The sequence below is a fragment of the Chamaea fasciata genome, unplaced genomic scaffold, assembly GCF_029207755.1.
Source record: "Chamaea fasciata isolate MVZ Bird 193981 ecotype frontalis unplaced genomic scaffold, bChaFas1.0.hap1 SCAF_5, whole genome shotgun sequence".
In the NCBI taxonomy this organism is placed as follows: domain Eukaryota; kingdom Metazoa; phylum Chordata; class Aves; order Passeriformes; family Sylviidae; genus Chamaea; species Chamaea fasciata.
Window position 1 is genome coordinate 70,634,557 of NW_027094090.1, and position 13,045 is coordinate 70,647,601.

At 42.4% G+C, this 13,045-nt stretch overlaps 1 protein-coding gene across 10 annotated transcripts in view; it reads right to left on the reverse strand.

Annotated features, from left to right (window-relative positions):
* Positions 1 to 13,045, reverse strand: part of SOX5 (SRY-box transcription factor 5) — a 455,968-nt gene that overhangs the window by 285,123 nt on the left and 157,800 nt on the right. For 7 of the 10 annotated variants that reach the window (XM_066184396.1, XM_066184394.1, XM_066184393.1 and 4 more), the window contains exon 1: positions 4,983 to 5,138. The exons of 2 other annotated variants lie outside the window; for them this stretch is intronic. In XM_066184396.1, coding sequence (XP_066040493.1) covers positions 4,983 to 5,020 — 38 coding nt within the window. In that variant the 5' untranslated portion in view covers positions 5,021 to 5,138. Of the gene's footprint in view, positions 1 to 4,982; positions 5,139 to 5,638; positions 5,751 to 13,045 lie in introns of those variants that run through there. One more of the 10 variants, XM_066184391.1, reaches the window with a different exon arrangement.

Here is a 13,045-nt window from a genome sequence, read left to right on the forward strand (position 1 = left end):
TAAATGATAAAGCCATAAATGCTCATTAAAGCTCCCTGAGAAGCAGTAAATATTTTGTAAACTAGTTATATATTTAAGATCTCTGGACAGAAAGAGAAGGAAAAACAATTCCTCGCCTATGTAAAGGTACCAATCAAACACACTATGCACATAAACACGGCAAGATGCTTGGTGGGAGACTGTGTATGTGTTTGTGTGTGTTTTAATTAACTCCTTGAATGCATATGATGAGCCAGCCACCCAGAATTAGTAATGCCAAACTCCCAATTTGATTCAAATGCAATGAATACAACAGTCAAATTGTGCAGGCTGGTGTGTCACTCATCAGCTCTCTCATTTGGGCTTTTGCCTTCCAAGACTAGTTCACAATTTCAGCAACTGGTAAATTATTGAGATGTTCATTAAAATCTGTAATCTGTAACAGTCAACTTCTTCCTAGCCAAGCATAAGCACAACAAATTAGATTAGTGCATGCAGGACATTACTGAATAGTCTGCAAATGCATTAATTCCTTTAGGCTTATCTCAGAGAAATAAAACTGTAAATTTTTGTCACTGCAAAAAACTAGTATCTGCAACTTTACACTGGCACTCTATTTATCCTTCAAATCCCAGACCCCTAAAACCATAAACTCAAGCAATGAAGTCCTTTTTCCAAAATGCCTCAATGAAGTTAAAAGCTATTCAGCCCGATAGTAAAGCAACCTTTTAAATGGAAGAACCTGCTTCTACAGGTAGATTTTAGAGAGTGGAACATCATTCTGAGCAAGCCGAGTAATAGAAAGGTACTATTCTTTCTCCAAAATTCTCAGCAAATGCAGGAGAATAAAGCTTTTAGGGTAACTTTAGCTAAGAAAAGCACTTAGGAATACGCAAAGTTTCCTTTTAAGAAAATGACTTCTCCATTTGACAGTGTTGGTACAACCCCAAAATAAATTCAGTGGGAGTCTGAAATGACTCGTGCAGTGCAGCAGTAAAGCAGCTAAGTATATTTCTTTCCTCCCAGCAGAGGCTTGCTTTACATCCTAAGCCTTCCCTTTCTCAAAGCTGTTCACTAGAACAGAGAACGTTCCGAGAGCACGCCACCGGTGACTGCCAATGTTGAACTTGTTCTACTGTCCCCATCCCCACTACTCCCATCTATGCCTTTTGTCTTTCCCAGCTCTGCCTTTTTTCCCTACGGAGGTACTAACCCACCCATCCTTCTTCTACAAGCACTGCATGCCACTTTACCTTCAACTGGCACGTTAAAAATAAAAAATGAAAAAAAAGTAAAGGAAACAACGAAAAAGAGAAAGGATGTCACTCTGTCTGGATGCCTAGCATAGCCTCTCTCTCAGTCTACAGAGAAATGTAAATATGCAGTAATTAATTTGGGTTTAAGAACATTCCATACACTAGGGATATTGTTAAGCAGTCACTTTATCTATTTTTCATTAATCAGATTTTATTAAGACATTAAAACTTTATGTTGGGCATTTCTGAGTTTTTATCATTCTGTAAATTTCCCAGCTGTCGGCAATGGTTCTGGCTGTATTGTCTCTACCTTATCCTCAGTGAAGTAAACTTTCTTTCTATTGTGGCCAGACTTGTTATATTTAAGTATAATGACCCAACTTAAAAGAGGAAAAAAAAAAAAAAAAAAAAAAGAAAAAAAAAAGAAAAGAAAAGAAAAAAAGAGAGAGAGACAAAAATCAAACAACAAAAGACTTTATTCTTTTCAAGACCTTTAGAGCCAATTCAGGGTGCCACAAGCGCTCACACAGTACATCCCAGAAGTTACCCTTTCCCTGTGCAACACATGGAGTGGATTCCAGTTATAATATCTCCCTACAATGTTGCTGCAAACATCATCCCCCTCACCGTACGCATTCTGATGCTCCTCTCAATCATGCAGCTGAACAACCCCAAACAGAAATAAAGGCGTGCAAGGAACTTCTCAGGGAAGAACGAAAATCCTCAATTTTGGCACGGTAATTAATTATACATGTTAATTCACAAAACCTACTGCAATTTGCCCGTGATGCTGAATGAATTAATGAGTGTTTATTTGTCTGATACTGAGGATCATTTTCATTCTAAGTGTGTACCGTAAATTCCCCTTGCTAATGGCCACAGACACAGAAGAGAAGTCCCCTGAATTCAGCTCTCTTCAGCTGGGGTGACTGAAAGTTTCTGAAGTGTTTGCAGTTCACTGAGATACACTGAAACATCACAGGAAAGACAACGGGGAAAGGGGAACAACCTCCTGAGAGACATACAGATGCTCTGAGACCTGAACTGCAAACAACTTTGCCTGACAAATCTTTATCTCCTTGTCATTTGCTATCCAAGTTTAAAAACGAATAGGGGGAGACGGATAATAGTAACAGAACTGAAGTGGGACACGCAGATACGACAAGCTGGACCCCGAGCGACTGCAGAAATGTGCTCCAAGAGCTGTGTTGACTGAGAATCCAAGGAAAGAACCTGCCATAAACATCTGAAAAACAATGATCTGTGCATCGTGCATACACACACACACACACACACATACACACGTCAACTCCGCAGGCATCTGTGGGTCTGAGGATCTCCGTGCAAGAGAAAGTGTGTCCTCGTGGCTGTTTCCTGACAAACACACACACATGACATGGACAATGTCTGGGTCTGTGTATGTGTGTGTAACTATAGTCAAACACACACAATGTAAACAAATGGTAATGATTAACAAAGATACTGGTCTATATCCCCAATTTCAACTGCAGAGGGAAAATGGTTTCAAATTTAAAAAAAAAAAAAATTGCATGTCCTGAGGTTCGTTTTTATTGCTTCCCATTTCTACTGCTTGCTATTATCTGCATGGCAAAAGGAGAGCAGCGTATTGATTATTTAACTAGAATGTTTACAAGAGCAAAGCTGGGATCTCTGAAAATGAAACGTATGCCTAGGGGCAAAAAAAATAAGAAGAGAGTAGAGGAGCTCATTCTAAGGATGATGGTTGCCCCAAATGACTTGTTTATATATAAAATTTATATAAATATCTATATTTATAATGCAGAGAGACTTCAGCTAAAAAAAAAGTCCCCCAGCAGGAAAACGAAAGGACTTCATTCTGCTTCAGAGAGTTTACAAGCATTGTGTTGATCACAAAGTTCAAAGAATAATCAAAATTGCTTGCTTATAAATTTCTACGTATAAACTTAGTGAAGCAGATGAAATACTTGAATCTATCGATTATATGAAGAAGACAAATACATGATCATGATGTCAGATCAAATTTGACATTAGAAACAGTAACAGTTTCCTCAGGTAGTTGAACTAAGTTAATACAGTGCACGTGAACAAAACCAATTTTGTTCTATTATTGTAATGCTAACAAACCAAAGGAAAATGCCAAGTATTGCAAGTCTGGAAAATTAATTGCATTAAAGACAACCTTGGAGTAGAGTAATCAATCCAATTTCACTTTCTAGTAAGGAAGCGTTGTTCTAGTTTCAGAACAAGGATTGAAAGCGTTAAAATAGTTCTTTTCTGCCTTTCCAAATTTTAATTTTCTCCGATCTTTTAATTCAAGTGTTCTTTCCTGTCCTTCCTTTGCATGTGTGTTCCTCAGCCCACTTAAAATGTTTTTATCTTGCCTTCTTTTCTATGCCTTTACTATCAAATTCAGTAGGTTTGAACGATGAACAGCTTGACTTAGCATATTTTTAACCAGCTGGTCTAGCACCTAGCTTGTATTGCATAGTCAGATACAACCAAATGTTTATACAGGAGGTAGCTTTCACGAAGATGAGAAAAACCTCAGTAACGCGCATCCTGGCATTCTCTCATTTACTGCTTAGAAATGAAAGTTTGGATTGTTTACTGCAGCCGCACAAGGGGCTATTAATAACCTTTAAAAAAGAAGCCGGAGGGGAGGGATGCGAGACCATCAATGGACGTATGTAGAGGCGCCTGAGAAAACGCTTCCGAAACATCTTAGGAGAACCAGATCCCATGAAATAAAGACTAAACTCTCGGAGGTCACAAGCCATCACCAGTGACAGCAAAAAAACTTGATTCCAAGCAGGGAAGGCTCCTGTTTCGGGCAGGGGGAGACGGGCACATCTACGTCATACCCGAAGCCCGCTCGTCATACCCAGACCCCGCTCTTGACACTCCGCGACAGAGGCGACGGCCAAAACTTGGAGGCAAGAGTTTCACTTTTTTTCCTTTCTTTTTCTGTTTGGGTTTTGTTTCTTTTCTTTTCTTTTTTTTTTTTTTTCCCTCTCTTCTCAGGCAGAAAGATGTTCTCCTGACGGAGGGCTTGGATGTTAACTTGCCTAAAAATAATAGCTCCTGCTAGATCAACAAAAGGTCATGTGCTCGACAGAGCGCCTTCCCAAGTTTGACGGGAGCCTGAGGTTGGGAAGTTGAACCCCGCGCCTGGCCGCCGCCGGGCATCCTCTGACCGCTTTCCGGGGAGTCCCCGGGCAGCAGCGGCGAGGCTCTGCCCAGGAAGGTGGCTCGGCGGGCCGGCTGGGCTAGGGGAGGGTGTGCAGGGGAGCAGGGCACGGCAGCCTCCGCGGCCACGGAACAAAGCTGCGCGCCGCGGGCGCATCGCCCGGGGGCCGGGGGCTTGGCGGAGCCGGCCAGCCCGGTCACTGACACGGCGCTGGAGAAGCCGAGGTGGCGCGGGGGGGACGCTCCTCTCCCCGGCCTCCCGCCGCCGAGCGCCGGAGTTGCGCGCCCGTCCCCGCGTGTCCGTGTGCCCGCTGCCCATCCGCGCACACGCGCGCCCAACAAGGCGTGCTCGGATAAATAATAATAATAATAATAATAATAATAATAATAATAATAATAATAATAATAATAATAATAATAATAATGTCAATAAATAATAATAATAGTAATAATAGTGCAATAGCAAACAAAACACGAAATAGAATAAAAAAGGGGGGGGGGGGAAGAGACACCCCCACGCACATACACACACACCCCCGCCCCAACAACTCGACTCACCTTTCAAACTCCTGAGGTAAATCAGGGTCAGTTAGCATGCTGGAAAAGCACAATTTCCCTTTGTCACAGCAGCCACCTATGGTCGCCTCCAACTGAACCTGTCAAGTGAGTCCAAACCTTCTAAACCGATTGATTTTCTCTCTCTCTCTCGCTCGCTCGCTCTCTCTCTCTCCCTCCCTCCCTCCCTCCCTCTCCCTCCCTCCCTCCCGGCTCGCTCGCTCTGAGCGAGGACTCCTTGACCAGTCTCTTAAAGGGGCAGCGCGCTCGCAGCAGGATGATCGCGCAGCTCCCCCCGCCGCGCTGCGCGACCTCCGGGGGCCTGTCCTTTCCTTTTAATTCTGCTCGCCCGCCGCCGCCAAACGGGAAAAGTCAACTCCTTCAATGTCCTAAAAAAACGTGGAGGGGTGGAGGGGATAAGGGGGGGCTGGGGGGGGGGGGGGGGGAGGAGGGGGAGTGGGGAGGAGGGGAGAGAAAAAAAAAAACCAAAAAGCAGTCCGACAATCCACCTAAACCGGCAAACCAGGAGCAAATCCCCTGCGCTGAGGAAGATCAGTGGAGAAAGAAGATAAAACAAGAGCAGACTGATTAAATTGAAACAGTTATCAACTCTCGGAGTTGAAATGGGGGAGAAGAGATCAAACACATAAAAATGTTACCAAAGGCATTTGTGCTCCGAAGAATTTTCATTCCTTTCCCCCCACCCTTCCCGGTCTCTCGCTTTCTCTCTCCCTCTTTCTCTCTCTCTTTGGGTAGGGGAAGAAAAAAAAAAAAAAACCACCACCAAAAAAAAAAAAAAACCCACCCCGCACAACAATCAGGCATTGTTCTGAGGGAAGAAAAGCAACTTTGACAGATTGAAATATAGCAGAGGCCCCTTCAAGGAAACCTGTAAACAACTTGTCACTCACTCTGTCGGTCTCACTGTTAGCTCTTGCTTTCCACAAAGTGCTGCGAACCGTCCTGGCAACAAACCCAAAGTTTCCTCAGCTCCAAACTCCATCAAACAGCCCCGTTGTGTGCAAGGGAAAAGGTAGCCACATGCCAAAACAGCGGGCGCGCACACGAACGCACACACACGGATGTTCAAACAACAACAAAAATAAACTTTCCGTTCATGTGTTAGGGCTTTTCTCGTTTTCTATTTAACCACCCCCCCCTTCCCCCCCCCACTCTCGGGGCGAGCAATAGAACTCCCTCGGTCCTGGCTCCCTCTCATTTCCCCTGCCCAGACAACCCCTGATAACAAGGTGGACGACGCGCGGCTTTGCGGAGCCCCTCGGCTGGCTGGCGGAGCGCAGCCTCCGCCGCACTTCCAATTATCCAGATAAAAATCTGGCAGGCGAGGAAGGCGAGCAGGTATCGGAGCCTCGGACACGCGGGGACGGAGGCGCCGGCACCCCCCGCATCCCGCCCCGGGGACACCCGCATCCCTGTCCGCTCCGCAGGGAAGCGCTGCTCCTCCCGAGCCCGGCCCGGCGGGGAGAGGGGGCAGCGGCCGGGAGAACGCCGCGGGGAAATTCCCGTCCGAGCCGCGGGGATTAGCCGGGGGCTACCCTGCGAGCGGAGCGCACAATGCCGCAATAGTCTGCGCGGCCCGTGTCCGGCCTGGCACTGAACTCGCAGCAAGGGGCGGGAGGGGAAAGGAAGAAAAAAAAAAAAAAAAAAAGAGGAAAAAAATTGGGCTCCCTGTTCTTTCACACACACGTGCATACACACCCACAGAGGACCGCGTATCTATACGCCATTCTTTCCAGTTCCCCTGCCCTAATTCTTTTCTCTCTTCTCCCCTTTTTAATCTGCAGCTCGACAACGTTTAAGGGCCTTTAAAACCCACGTGGTTTTGACCCCACAACTGTTCGATTAGGTCCGTTGCCACCCCTCTCATCCCTGCCTCCCAGTGGCACAGAGATAGCAAGTTTACTTTTTGAAATACGCATATTTGCACGGAGCATCTATAAAACTTTCAACATTTTCATGCCCACTGGCTTAAGAAAAAACTGCCAAACAGAAAAAAAAAAAAAAAAAAGCTTATTATTTTTAATATCCAACAGCTACACTGTTTAATTTGCTGCTTTTCGCTCTCGGTGCATATGTTAGAAACCAGCAGGCTCATTGCAGAGGCCAATCAGCCCAGTGTTGGTATAAAGGCATTTACCAGCTGGAAGTCTGGGCTCTGCTGGCTTTGATCACGAGGAGCAAAACCCACTCGCGACTTGTGCATCATCACCAGCCAGGAGCGCCCGGCCCCGGCGCGGAGGGAAACGCCGCGGCCGAGCCTGCCAAGGCGCCGTGGTTGCTGTGGTTGGTGCAGGAGGATCTGCTAAGGCAGCCCCCGGCCCGCCTTCCACCACCACGGCGCTCCGAGCCGAGCACAATCTGTCACCTCCTGGCATGAGGGAGATCTAATGGCTCCTCACTGCGGGGCAGGGTAAACCAACTCCCTCCGGTAGCCCCCCGCAAATGATATTTTCCACAGAGGTCCTTTCATGGGAGCCTGACGAACCTGTTAATGTGTACAGGATTTTTTTTTTTTTTCATTTGTTTTTTTGGTAGCTATCCCTTTTAGGACAGCCATGAAGTAGACTTTGAAAAGGCAGCAGATGATTAAAAAGAACAATTCCTAATACTTTCTCTTTCATCTGAGGGTCTCAAACCATGTTAAGTCTCACATTACTCCTCTGCAGGTAATAAATATAATTAGGGCCGATTCCAAAACTTTATTTGTATTGAAAAGTATCTCACTCTGCAGGGGCTCCATTCAAACCAGCAAATCTCTGTGTGGAGTAGGAGGCTACTTAGTAAGAGAATTTGGCCTCAAATGAGGAAACTGAGATGCAGGCAGGCTTAGTAGCTTGCCCAAGTTGACACAGTTAGTCAACTCCAGCAAAAGAATGAAAAACAAAGACCCCACGTGCCTCACAGCCAACAACAGCCCTTATGATGCTGAAACATACATATACATATATACATACATATATATATATATATATATATATATATATATGGATGTTTGAGTATTTTTCCCCCAGATTTTTTTACTTTTACTGTTTTGTTTAAAACATGCTTCATTTCTGTATTCACATTCTGTAGGGCCCCTCTTCTTGGTGTTTCATTTTCCCCTTGATGCCCCACTGCCCATCCACAAAATGCTGTTCCTTCTGTCCCAGCTCTTGCTTTGCTTCTCCTATTTCCTCACGCTTGGCCTTGGGGGAAGTTTACAGAGTGAAGCTACACAGAAGCCACATCTGGAGGAAGATTAAGACCACCTTTTATTGAAAGAAGTACAAACCTCAACCAGTTGGGTAGAACAGGAATACCGTATTTTGACTCCATTCAGCTCGAACCTTATATCCATTTACCAACTCAGCTGCACTCCACAAGTGCCCTTCTTCTACCATGTCTTTCCTTTGCCTGTTCACATGGATTTACCCCTTTCCCATATCATTTCCTATTTGAGTTTTTTCAGGACAACGATCACAAACCTCCCCCAAGCACACTGGGGCTCCTGGTTTGCTGGCTCTCAGGTAATATGATTACAAAGCAAAGCAACCACCATCAACATCAGGAATTACAGAAGAAGACCTGGGCTAGACTAGGAAGAGGCAGAGAGAACCATATTAAAAGGCGGAGAAAAAAGAAAAAAGTGTGGGAGAGAAAACTAAGATAACTGAGCAAAAGGGAGAGCTGAGAAGGGGAGAGGAAAAGGAAGTAAGGAAGGAAATAGAGATCTCTCCCCTAAATGGTTCTGACATGAACTCTTCTTTTACTTAGCCTAGTTTAGAATTACTCTTACCCCAATACATTTTGTGCTACCTTCTTCTCCATTACCTTCATTTTATGTTTTCTGCAACTACTGAGTTCCCACTCCCAGATGACTGGGGCAAAACAGAGTGGTGTCCAAAAAGAAAGAATAAAAATCAACTTACTATTATTGTTGTAGTAATACTGTATTATGGTATCCTTGTACTACACTGGATTATATGAATAATATATATATATATATTACTGGAATATAGACAGTTATGTATAGACTTTCTGATAAAATTATTTTTTCATAATAAGTTCAACTGCAATTGCAAGATGGAAAAAAAGAGTCAAGTTAAGTGGTTTGAGCTAATCTTGAAACCTTTCTAAAAATCATTTCACATTAACTTTTAGTTTGCTTTTTAGAAATTGCCAGGACGTGTCACAAAGCCTGCTAGCATGTCAGAAAGTGGAAAAACTGAGAAATTCGGATAAATAACCACCGAGAAAGAAGAAAATGTACATAACATGCAAGTTATGTATGTTATGTATGTATTCTTCTTAACATAAGAAATTTTACCTTGTTCTGAAATTTTGACTAGTAATAGGAAGCTCTGGTGCCCCTTTTTACTGAGTGGGTCGTATTTACAAAACCCACTTGCAACCTCCAGCATCCACATTTAATGCTCTCAATTCTTTCTTCTCAAACTGAGAATTCAGATACAAGTTAAAATATCTTTAACTGATGAGAAAAACTGAAACCCTGTTACTACTCCCCTAACATTTCAGTGAATCTGTATTTCTCTTGCTTTGCTTCCTTTAAGGGGTGCCCAAAACAAAAAAGTCCCAGGAAAAGAGGACAATTTGTGTTGAACTAAACAAAAAAGCCCTGATTTTCATTTGGATGAGGGGACACAATTGAAATCATGAACTCCTATAAGAATTTTTGTGCTTAACTGCTAATTTGTTTGGGTTTTTTTTGGTTTGTTTGTTTTTTTTTCTTTTTTTGGGGGGGGGGGTGTGTTTGTTTCTTTGTTTTGGTTTTGTGTTTTTTTTTCCTGTTGTGGTTCTCCAGTTCAATAGGTGAACCAAAAAAATCAATTATCCACCCAGCTCAAGTTAGAAATACTATAACTCTAGAATATCTAACAGGCAGAATCCTAAAGTCTCTAGACAAGCCTATTGGAAGAAGGAAAACCTTAAATGAAACTGTTTTTTTTTTTTCTTTTTAATCCTCAAATGATATCACTTCAGTCTAGTGCTTTTGGTATATACTGCAATACTTTAAGCAAAGGAAGTTCTGGGGGGGAAAAAGGGTTTTTTGGGTTTTGTTATTTCCACTGTAGGTTTTAATAATAGAGACCTCCGAAGTCCAAGGCAATGTAAGATGTTCCATGGAACGATTTACTGGAAAATTCTCACAGAAAATATGCAAAACTCCGAAGATCCTAAATGGGTTTTCTTTTTTAGGCACACACTCAAAACAACTGCAGCATTAAGAATGAATCTGTAAGATTTCTAAGAAAGGGTGTTTTGCAAAACACTATGGGAGAGTGGAGGGAGAATAGAGCGGGGTTGATGCATTTATTATGAAAAATATCTTGCAAATAATGAGTGCTTACTTCAGAGCACGGAAATGTTTAGCTACAATGCAGTTTGGATCATATGCTTAGGAACAGATTTTTCCTTCCAGTGTGCATGCCTAGCTGCCATTTCCATTAATGGGAATTAAGTACATGTGTCAAGAGGAGAAGTTAACTCTTAGAAATAAAACTAATGTATGCCTTTTTTAAAAGAATGTAAATGCCACATCAGGCATGTTCAGTGTTGGCAAAACTGAATGCTGAATATAGTATAGCAAAATCTGAGAAGGAGAAGGCGGTCTGGAGGACTGAAATTTCTGTGCTATTTAGAGTTTTTCAATTTACTGCATTTCTTCAAGGAAAAGTAAAACCATCTCATTTGTAAGTGGGAAGCCCTCATTTATCAGTTATTCACTTGCACTTTTAGCAAGGCCCTACCATCTGCAACCTTCCCTGTGAAAAAGGACTGATGCTACCCTTAAAAAGAAATCTGAACCTTCATCTAAATTCAAACTTCCGTGAATATTACAATAAAGTCCCTATTTATTTTTTTAAAGGAGGTTGAAACTCACTCTTTTATCCTGCCCACTCTGAATCAGCCAGAGTAAAGGAATCTCAACATTAATATATTTGAAAACTATAATGTAAGTAGGGATTTTTAGAAATTAAAATAGTAGATGTAAACACATTTAAAATGAAATTACTTATTTTAGCAATAAGTAACTTTTAATTGTGAAATGGACAAATATTAGTGAGATGGCACAATCCTGGTTTTGTGTCTTGTGTTGGTCTCTCAATCTCCCAATCCCCTCTGTCTTAGGGGTTATTATTGTTTTATTATTTCTGTATACTTTCAGTTGCATACAAGGTCTCTTCACTGTTTGTCTTAGTGTCTTTGGTCTGTACAGAAGTAGCTTGAAAAAAAAAAATAAACAAAACCAGGACCATTAAAATAAAAAAGTCATAAAAATAGAGAGCATACCCCTGGATGGGAACTGTGATTGAAATTATTTAAGAAGATAACTGGATTTCAAATTTACAGTTCCTCATTAAGGTTCTGAACACGAAATGTTACTAAAATAGGAACCTATTGCTCCGAGTTCTTTTTTCAGTGTATTTATCTGGCACGGAACATCCCATCCTGACTGATGCCTACAGCCTCACCTCAGGCCAGTGTCCCTGCCCCTCTTCCCTGCTGGTCACAGGGATGATTCCCTTGAGTGACAGGTCTGCTTACTATCAGTGCCCACCCAACCTTCAGCCTCTCCAAGGACAATGCCGGCAAGGATGTTCTCCCTCGGGGTTGTTCCCAATGGCTGCTGTGAACGTGTAAATACCTGCCATGATACATGCAGCAACGACCCCAACACATTCACACACAGAACTGACTCCCAGCAAAGAAATTACCCCTTTTTTTCCCTGGTGCTTGTGCACAGGAGGGGTTGGCAGAAATCAAGACTTAACAGGGAGCATAAGCTTCTGAGCCTGAGTATCCTAAAACCACAACTTTGATCTATTTGTAATGGTAGATAATAATTGTCGAGAGTGATTCCAAGTGCACTGAAATGGAGACCTTCCTGCTTGACCCATTGGGCCTTTCTTCATGGCTGTCACAATTCTTATCCCACAATAACAATTCTGTCCCTTTTTTTGACTGAGCCACTGAACAAGGTTAGTCATCACATTTTGTCTCTCTATTTCTAATCTCACTGCTTTTTCCACCCTCGTCTGCTCTAACTTGTACACCAAGGTTTAAAACAAACAGGTTTGCTTCCACTGATCATCAACCGACATGCAACTAGTAGTGCAAGGGTGTTTTGGAATAGTCCACATCACCCAGTCCTATGTGTTTTGTGAAGGCATTCCAGCCTTCCTCTTGTGGTCATGAGGTTTGCTCTGGTGTTTGCCATCCAAATTCTCCACACCCACACGTACATTGAGTGTCTGCTTTCCTTACTAGAAGTGGTTTTCTTGTAGTGCCATTACGGTCATTCATGACATTTTTAGCACACAACTACAGCCACCCTGAGCTAACCAGACTGAACTCTTTGCAGGTGTGCAAGACTCAAACAGAGTTTAATTCATGGTTGCCCTCCATTTTATATGCTTCATTGGATTACGAAAAGTAGCAATATAAACTTCTTTCAAATAATATTACCATTTGCTATTCACTTTTTACTGGAGGAGCAGTGCAGAAATAGGTCTTTTGTAAGAAATATCCTCTCTCTGAACCAGGTTACAGTTTTGGCTGCAATTAGACAAAGAACACAAAAAGAGGTAACATTTCTACATTATGTAAACTCTTTCTCTATTATATTCTTTTTTAGTCTGCATAATCACAAGGACTCACACGTGTAACTGCTATCTAGAAAATGTTTCATAAATAGAGATACTGAAATGTCAAATTCAGAAAAAATTTGGAAATATATTCCTTTCTAGTATGCCATGCACGAGATCCCTACATTATGTATACAGTCTTTGATAAGATTAATACAAATCAGTGTTTATTAAATGTAGTCTATTGATATTTAACTTGTTATACGAGTCACCATGAAGATTAAACTCTAAATTAAGCGCTGATTCTAATGACATTAAATGCAAGGGAAGGAGATATAAAACACGTTGCCATCTTACACCTTAAACAGGGAACAGCAATCCATGAGTATGTAGAGCTACATCTCATTTCTGAAGTTACAAAAGCATACATAACCCTTAATTTATTTTAACGGTGCTCTG